At 45.7% G+C, this 9,456-nt stretch overlaps 1 protein-coding gene and 1 non-coding gene across 3 annotated transcripts in view; both read right to left on the bottom strand.

Annotated features, from left to right (window-relative positions):
• Positions 1-539: 539 nt before the first annotated feature.
• LOC147427232 (uncharacterized) overlaps positions 540-9,456 on the bottom strand; it is a 32,818-nt gene continuing 23,901 nt past the window's right edge. The window contains exons 2-3 of one of the 2 annotated variants that reach the window (XR_015186280.1): positions 1,065-1,325; positions 540-911 (exon numbers count right to left, since the gene is read on the bottom strand). Coding sequence is in view for 1 of the 2 variants with exons in the window: in XM_086498998.1 (XP_086355124.1) it covers positions 1,141-1,325 (185 nt within the window). In the remaining variant the exon portion in view is untranslated. Of the gene's footprint in view, positions 1,326-9,456 lie in introns of both variants that reach the window. The other variant, XM_086498998.1, reaches the window with a different exon arrangement.
• On the bottom strand, positions 8,087-8,159 carry TRNAH-GUG (transfer RNA histidin (anticodon GUG)). Its single transcript has one exon. It is a non-coding gene; the product is annotated as a tRNA-His (tRNA).

The following is a 9,456-nucleotide window of genomic DNA, read 5'->3' as shown; positions in this document are numbered from 1 at the left end:
ACCAAGGGCTGCTTTTACCAATGCTACAGGTTGCCTCAGCTCTCCCTTAAGTGGCTTCTATAACTCCCTTCATAGTTCACAATAGTCAATTTGGTACCTCTTTTTCATATGTTGTCAATAGTGGGTGTTGAGTTCTACCACTCACGCCCACTATATATTGGCATTTGGCCTTACTTGGCACTGCCAACAATGTTTCTTGTAGACATATTTGGTGAATCTGATTCTCTTAGACAGAGGAAAGGAAGAGAGCCTATATGCAACCCAATGCAGATAACCCTGTAGTTGATGAGCTCGGTAGAAGCAAAGCTACTAATAGAATAAGAGAAAATCAGCTATGTCTGTTTATCACAGCCCCAAAGGCAGTGGGAACGAATCCAATTAGCTGACAGATCTCTAGTTGATCAGTACGTAGATGCACTCAGCATAATAATAAGATTCCATTCAACATTATTGCCACCAAAAAAACCTTTAACAGCAGTTACATACAGAAGCAATGTTAAAAAGAAAGCAGCCAATTCAAACCAAAGAAATCATTCACAAAGGCATACCGAACTATTCTTGAATCTTAAACATCACACCTTCCAGAATGCCTCAGCCAAACATAAATATACAAGCATTCAAATGTCCAGTATTGTCAACCAAAAACAAAATCCTTGTGTTTACGGCAATTAATACTACCAACTTCCAAATCACTCCCACTTAGGTACCGTAAATACATGGCAACTATTTACAGAATAATGAGTTCCATCCAGCTCATGCTGCCGTTTGATTTATATAACCCTTGCACATGCTGCATAAGAGTGAGCTGTAGCTTTCGCTGAACATGTAAATCCACATGAGAGGTTTGTTGGATGGTCCGACTGAACAGAACATACACACCCTTCTGAAGGAAGACGTGTAATGAGAGAAACCTTCAAGCACAAGTAGGCGTCTTGCTTAAGCAAAGACACTCATCTCTTAAACAGAACATGAAAGCACTGTGAATATTGTGTAGACATAGTCTCATTGATTGCTTGCCAATCACCTTGTACCAATCCATAAACCGAAAGAGAGAGAGAGCTAACCTGCAGAACATTTCATAAGGACCACATGATTATAAAGCATCCTTGTCTCCGATGAAACTCCGTCGACTTGCCCACTTTATCTTGCATTTCCAAAAGAAGAGTTGTAGTAGGGGTGGCGCCCTCCTTCAGTCAAACGATTCCGATCTCCTTTACAATGAGCCGAAACTATTTTTTGAGCTCTCTCCCGCTCCTGCTGTTCCCTCTTCAGTCTTTCTTGTCGCAATTCCTCGATTGTCTTCTTTTGCTTCTTTTGTGGTTTCACTGATTTGAAAAGAAAAGAACACTGTGTAAGCACTACCATGCAAGACACATCCCAGGAAACTGTTAACTTGGTGGTTGACTAATTAATCATTCAAGAAAATTTTTCAAAAAAACTTGGTGGTTAACTAAACATGCAAGAGATTTTTCGATAAACTGTTTGCTCAATACCCATCAGTTCTAAAACACCGCCTAATGTCTACCAGACAGCTTCCTCAGCTGTATTTCCAGGCTTCCTCTTCCTCTTCCCCTAGTCTCTGCAAGCCGGATGAACCAACACACAACCCCACTAACCAACCTCCATACACCCCTATCCATAGGGCAACCAGTCAAACCCTCAATCCACCTAGTTTCCATTTTTCAAGAGTTGGCAAAAGGCTTTGAGCATTTCAAAAGTCTCTTCCTTTTTTTTTTTTTGGGTGAGGGTGGGTGTGTGTGTGTGTGTGTGTGTGTGTGTTGGGAGGGGGGGGGGGGGGGGGGGGGGGGAGTCAGATGCAAAGGAGAGCAGAGATTCCTCTTTCCTCTAGAGAGCAGCCACACCGGCAGCCTTGAGTTCTTGGTCTCTCTCTCTCTCTCTCTCTCTCTCCAGTTCTTCCTTTGCCAAGAGATGGACTTGTGTTGGGGAGCCGGCCCATGTCGAGACCGTGGCAGTGGTCTCAAGTGCAGGAGCAGTTGGCAATGTCAGTAGCAGTCGCAGTTGTGTGTCCTCGGGTCTATCCATTCGGCATGTCATAGTTTACTATGATACTTGTGGTCGCAATCTAGGAGCAAATTTGATGCAAGAAGGCCATGTCATTGCTTACGAGAGCATGATGTTTTCACGTCCTGAGTTGGTTGCACACATTTATGAGAGAGTTGTGGGCATGCTCTTACGCAATGGTGACATTATCTGCTCAGAGCTGACTTTACCGTCTTCACAGATCATCAGAGTTTACGCTACTTCTTGTCGCATGTCACGTGACACATCCAACCCTATGTGTCTGTGGACAAGCTACAGCACGACAAGGGTTCAGTTGGTCCAGTCAGTCTAGATTTAGAAGTGTTCTGGCACTTTTGTGAGTCTGTTCGCAGACCGTGCATGTCCAGACACTTACTGTAGATGCACATCCTCTAGTTGTACACAGCATGATCATAAGCATTTCCATCAGAATCCTTCAGGGGAATTTTCCAGTGCATTTAGCCTATTTTCCCTATTTTTGACATTTTTCACTTATTATTTTTAAGTGACTTTTGTTGGAAAGTAGGTAGGGCAAATTGAGTAAGTTTTTATATAAGCAAACCTAGACTAGCACTAATTGGCAGAAAAGGCAGCAAGAGCACTCGCTCAGCAGGCAACTTCTCAGCAGAACCCCAAGCCCTAGCGTTTTTGCTCCACAGCAACCACCTAGCGTTTTTGGACCAAATCAACCAGTGTTTTTGCTCTTGCAGATCCCTAGCGACAAAAGACTCAACAAGAAGCCTAGCGTTTTGCAAATCAGCCTAGCGTTTTTTATTTGCAGATCAGCCCCAACGTTTTGCAGATTCATCGCGACGGAACATCAAGAACCATCAGCGTTTTCAGTTTTCAGCCCTTAGACACCGCAAATCAAGTCCCAAACCTCGCAGATCTCACCTTCCAACAGCAGTTCCTCGCCGCATGGCAGTTTCCGCAAGGTTTACAGTTTCAGCCCGGAAAACGCAGATTTCAGCATCTGTATTTTCAGCACGTCGTCGTCGCATCGCCGCCATTGACATCGTCACCGACATAGAGTCAGAATTCAGCAGATAAAGATTTGCAGATTTCTGTAACAAACTTGGACACTCCAAGTCAAGAATCAACCGCGACAGCACCAAATAAACAATTCACAGATCACAATAGATTTGCACTGGCCCGAGGGAGTTCCATGCCTAGAGATATTGGCCCCAAAGACTAGCGCCCCTTTCGGTATTTCTTTTTATATTAATCAGTTCAAAGTACAAGAGAGTGGGTCGGGATTCACTCTCAGACTCTGCGTCCAAATGCTCTAAGAAGTGAGGCCCTCACCACTAATTTAAAGTTACAAGGGATGCCCAAAAGCAAAGCCCCAAAAGCTTTCCAGTTAAAAGCATAAGAGCTCAAAAGCTCCTCTCTCTCAAGCTCAACTTGCTCAAAAGCTCAAGCTCAAAAGCTCAAAAGCTCTTCTCTCTCAAGCTCAAAAGCTCTTCTCTCAAAAGCTCCTCTCTCTCATAAGTATCAAAATCAAGGCATCTGTTGACAAAGGAGCGGAGTGACTCCCCTCTTGTGCATCCCACTGCACCATATCTCCGGCCAAGCTGAATTCTGGGTTCTGTTTGGAGTAGACTATGCTAAACCAAAACATCGAGGTAAAGTTTCACAATCCGAGGAGTATCTGCTAGGTCCTCCTCCTCCATCCACTTCGCATCAAATGCAAGAAAGTTCTTGAACTTAACCAAGAACCGCCTTCGGACTTTACCTTTCTTCGTATCGTTATGTGCCAAAATCTGTTCAGGAACAAGGATCTCCTCGTTTTCTTCCACTTCAGGTTGCTCATCAGGCTCCCCATCATCAGGCACATCACCCTTAACAGGTTTCAAGAGACTCACATGCAATGCAGTGTGAATCCTCCAAGTATCTGGCAGTTTCAATTGGAAGGAGACATCATTTATCTTGTCAGTGATCTGGAAAGGTCCGTAGTATCGCATACTAAGCTTTGGAAAAAGCCTCTCCTTTCCCTTTTTCTTTCATAGGCGTGCCTTCTCAAAACGTAAGAGCGCCCAATCATCCTCCTTCAATTTCAAGTCGCGAGGATGGCGATCCGCTGCCTTTTTCTGTCGTTCTTGAGACTCCTGCAAAGTCTCGCGAACCTTGGCAAAAGCCGTATCCAAATCTCGCGAATATTCATCTGCTTCAAATATCTAATCTTTCGTGCTCAGGAAGGATGGAACCTTCGTGTTGGGGTATAGGCGTATGTGCCTTGCCCGGCCGCCCAGAGTCTGGACGCCCACTGACTTGTATACCTTATACATAGCATAAGTGTATAGGAGGCTGCTCACTGATTGAGTCTCCCCACCCATATCTGTGTGTCGTGTGTCTCCTCTCTCTCACTCTCCGTCTGTGGTGCTCTCCGATCCCCTTCAATTGGTATCAGAGCGACAGGTGTGAGAGCGTAGATGGACGGCTTCGCGATGAACTCGTCGACTATGGCGGAGAGGTCACAAATCTGAGCAAAGAAAAAGAGGAGGCTTGTGGGCAGCCATATAGAGGCTTGCAGGAGAGCTCTCAGGAGCTTCCTAGTTCTCACAGATCAGTCCACAGTTGCTCTATAGATCAGCCCACTGTGTACAGCATTTTCCCTCTTCTCGGCAAGCTTTGCAACGGCTACATCGGCGACAGATTGGAGCTTGGAGCTTCCATAGACATGGAAGCATTGTGAGATTGATACATTTAGCTCACGCATCGAGGTGGGAAGTGAGTTTGAGCCTTTCTATGAGAACAAAGAAGCACAGAAGAAAGTCGTTCAGTTTTTGGCAGTTTGACAACAGTCTACTGTTTTGCTCATAACTTGAGCTACAAAGCTCCGATTCCAAAACTTTTTGGTTCAAAATGGAGCTGGCTTCAAGCTCTACGACTTTGTAGAAGGAATCGTTTTCTGATTCGGAGTGCAGGTGGGTCTGAAATTATAAACACAGAGACTGTTTTTCAGGGCAGTTTTGGGCTCTGTTGTTTTCTTTGCTGTAGACAGCTTACCTGTGCACATTGCAAGTAGCAAGCACATATGAGGTGTTACAAGATCGGGTTTGACTCCCAGGTACAAGTTGAGTCTAGTACTCCCACAGGTGTTGCTAGTTGTAGTTGAGTGGTTCTTTTGCAGTGTTGTGGCTTGCATACATGGTCTTTGAGCGGGTAATGCTCTATGTATGCTTATGCGGTGAGCAGTAAATCTTGTGAGCAAGTGCAGAGGTTGGTTGTGGATGATATGTATGGTCATCTATGGTACTCTTTGTGAGCATTTGTTGGACACAGGTTTGCAGAGCTTATGCATGTATGTTGAGTGTAGTTTGATGCGCATTGATTGCTCATTGTATTGAGCTTGCAGGACAATGGTTATTTTGTGTTGATAGCCATTGTGCGTCGAAACTCTGGCGAAATTTTCCCAAGAGTTTTATGTACATCATTTATGCGATCTAGGTAGAGATTGCGGGTTGCACTCAGCATTTGCATGCGGTGTTCTCTGCAGGTGGGAGATTTGTACGTGTGTATGCATCGATACCGCACAGTGTGGGCTTGGTGATTAGCTCACAGTTTGACAGGCGTACAGTTATCTTGGCACACTCACAGGAGTGAATATTGTGATGTATGCTTGTGTGGCTACGAGCTAGGTAGCCGGATTCGAGTCATATTGACTTGTAATTTTGTGCAAGGTTTTGCACGGTTATTGGTGCAATTTTGCATCAGGTTTTGAGCCATATTTGCAGACTTTTGTTGATGCGATTCGAACCAGTTTAGGGCTGATTTGGTTGACATTTGCTACTCATTGTTGGTTGCTCTTTTGCGAGCATTATGGCTGATTTTTCATTTGACTTCCAGCGTTATGGTCTGACACAGTTTGATGGTGCAGATTTTGTTGCTTGGAAGGAGCATATGCTTGTTGCACTGGCAAATTTGGGGCAAGATAAACCCATGCGTGGTTTATCAGCGAAGCCCAAGTCTATGCGTGATGATGATTGGCAAGATCTTGATGAGTTAGCCATGTCTACGATTCGTTTGCATCTGGTTGAGTCTGTTTACTGGCAGGTCTCGAGGGAGACTACAACTCATGCTTTATGGCAGAGTTTACATGCAATGTACGAGACATCCATGTCTACAGGGGAGTCTAGTCCCACTTCTATGTCCATGGGAGAGATTGGTCCCACACGCAAGTCTCGACGGCATAGAGACTTGACATGTTGGCATTGTGGACATAGAGGGCACATTAGGCGTCAATGTTTCAGGCGTTTGAGACAACAGACGCGACAGATGCGTGATGCAGATTTAGGCATGATAGATGCTAGTGAGATCAGTACGGTGGTTACTGAGTATGCTTGTGACGGCAATGTCACATTTACATCTAGCTTGTCTTCAGACGATCTTATGTCTACGGATTGCATATCGGATTGCACATTGTCTTCACATTGGTTACTAGATTCAGATGCTACTTTCCATGTCACGTCGCATCATGAGTGGTTTAGCACGTTTTCTAGTGGGAGACTTGGTTGTGTGCACATGGCTGATGGTGTTGTGTATGACATTGAGGGTGCAGGAGAAGTATGTTTATTCTTGCCTAGTGGTATGAGATTTACCCTGCGTCACGAGCGTTATGTGCCAGATCTGAGACGGGATTTGATCTCAGTCAGACAGCTCAGGGATAGTGGATGTCGAGTATCGCTGCTTGAGCGATCTTTTGCGTTGCATTTGGGTTCGCTAGTGATTGCGAGAGGTGCTAGAGTTGGCACATGGTACCCATTGCACGTAGTACTGGTGCGAGATGGTCGAGTCTCAATCTTGGTACAACCATACAGAGAGCGAGAGACCCGGACAGTCTCTTTTGCTCATGTGTTGCAAGGTGCTTTGCATGGAGTGCAGAGTAGTGAGCTCGTTGTGCACACAGTTGGGGCACGACTTGAGCAGTCACACAAAGAGGTGACACAGTCAGACATGCATGCTTTGCTAGTGACTGAGCAAAGCAGAGAGTCAGTTGTGCGAGATACTTCTATACAGGATAGACACGTAGAGCAGTCTTGCTCTAGTGAGTCACGACAGGAGGACATTGTGAAAGAGTCTATGCATAAGGAGTTAGAGCATGAGAGCTCTAGTGAGTCACAGCACATTGAGTGGTCATGTTTGCAATGGATGATTGCAGAGGAGGCTGAGATGTCAGCGATTATGCAGTCATTCCTTTTTATGCTCGACAGTGAGCATGGGGATATAGTTGTGCAGGATATGTCTTCCAGCAGACACCTAGAGCATCCGGTTTGCTCTGAGGTTGCATGAAAGGTTGATGCGTCTTTTGCGGACAGTCAGGAGATGCATGTGGCTGACACGCCTTGTCAGTCAGAGGTACCTATTGCCAGGGATATATATGTTGATGCATGCTCCGTAGAGCTAGCAGGGCCCGCTAGCATTGCATTGGCATTCGGTGGTCTCATGTATGAGATGCTGATCTTGAGACCGGATATCGCAGCTGCAGTGGAAGCATTTGCAGTTGGGATTGTCAATCGTTTGTTGACTGATGATGGCATAGTGCACGAGGGAGATATGCAGATATTGCGTACATACTTGCAGTTCGTGTGCGGTACGTCTGGTGGTGTATGAACTTACACGGGAGCAGGACAACCGGATGCACACGATCACAGCCAACCAGTGGGCATCGATTGAGAGCGATTTTCTCTCACCTTTTGTAGTCTTTAGACTAGGTTCCCTTGCTTAAAGGCACAGTCGCCTTTAAGTGGGAGGTTGTTGGGGTATAGGCGTCTGTGCCTTGCCCGGTCGCCCAGAGTCTGGACGCCCACTGACTTGTATACCTTATACATAGCATAAGTGTATAGGGGGCTGCTCACTGATTAAGTCTCCCCACCCATATCTGTGTGTCGTGTCTCCTTCTCTCTCTCACTCTCCGTCTGTGGTGCTCTCCGATCCCCTTCACTTCGCAGCACTTTCAACAATCTCGCATGGCGTCTTCCCCGTCGAAGAGTGTATCATGTTATTGTAGGCAAATTCCACCAAAGGTAAGTTCTTTTCCCATTTTGGCGAGTAACGGGATTCGAACCCGTATTTTCAAATTCACAATCTGACACTCTGACCCATTGAGTTATACCCGCCCTCCGAGTCTTCTGATCCGAGATACAAGACTTCAATAAATCTAAAATCACTGAATTGGCAATCTCAAATTGCCCGTCAGTCTGCAAGTGGAACGATGACGAGAACTGCAACTGCGTGCCAATGTTCTCCCAAATTGCCTTCCAAAACAAACTCATAAATCTGGGGTCTCTGTCGGAGACGATCGTCTCGACGTGCCATGTAATCGGAAAATCATCGTGATCTTTTTGTGTTCTCGGGAGATCAAAAATGAAATCCATTTCAATACTTTTCCACGGGCGGGTGGGTACGGGTAAAGGCTTTAACAATCCCTGTGCCTTATGCCTGTCAAACTTGACCTTCTGGCATACCAAGCAACTGCGCACAAACTCTTCCACATCTTTCTTGAGTCTCGGCCAAAAGAAATATCTCTCTACCCCTTTCATGGTGGTAGCAATGCCACGGTGACCCGTAAAAGGTGAACAGTGGCATTCAGTCATAACCTTTTCCCTCAACGGCTTTGTAACGCACAACATAGTCTTTTTCATCAGTCTCGGCCAAAAGAAATATCTCTCTACCCCTTTCATAGTGGTAGCAATGCCGCGGTGACCCGTAAAAGGTGGACAGTGGCATTCAGTCATAACCTTTTCCCTCAACGGCTGTGTAACGCACAACATAGTCTTTTTCATCAGCTAGCCTTCCCGAAGGGAGTATCCAGCTATTGTCTCCCCATCCCGTATCCGTGTGAAAATATCTGCAAAATCTGTATCTGTGGCATACTGATCGACCATATCCTCGAAGCTCTTATGATGTATCGCGGAAATAGCCAGAACCAACGGTTTCCGAGACAAAGCATCTGCCACCACATTCTTCTGTCCCTGCACATGGACAATCTGGAAGTGGAACTGTGACAAGATGTTCGCCCACCGCATCTGCTTTTCCGAAAGCTGCTTCTGCGACAAGAAGTAGCACAAACTCTGATGGTCTGTAAAGACAGTAAAATCCGCTCCGAGTAGGTAATGCCGCCACTGAGTAAGAGCATGGATAACCACCAAAAGCTCTTTCTCATAAATCTGTGCTGTCATCTCCGGCCTAGAGAACAATCGGCTCTCATAAGCTATGACATGGCCTTCTTGCATCAAGACCGCACCCAGACTACAACCACAAGCATCACAATATACTTCAAATGACTTCTGCAAGTCCAGCAAAGTCAAAATAGATCCCGTAGTCAATTTCTCTTTCAATGTCTGAAAGGCAGTCACCTTCGTGGGTCCCCACGAGAAAGGTACTCCTTTTTGTGTCAAGATATGCAAAGGGGAA

Source organism: Adiantum capillus-veneris, chromosome 24, assembly GCF_014529385.1.
Source record: "Adiantum capillus-veneris isolate H3 chromosome 24, ASM1452938v2, whole genome shotgun sequence".
NCBI classification, from domain to species: Eukaryota; Viridiplantae; Streptophyta; class Polypodiopsida; order Polypodiales; family Pteridaceae; genus Adiantum; species Adiantum capillus-veneris.
The sequence above is the reverse complement of the archived record's forward strand: the minus strand, read 5'-3'. Positions and strand labels throughout refer to the sequence as shown.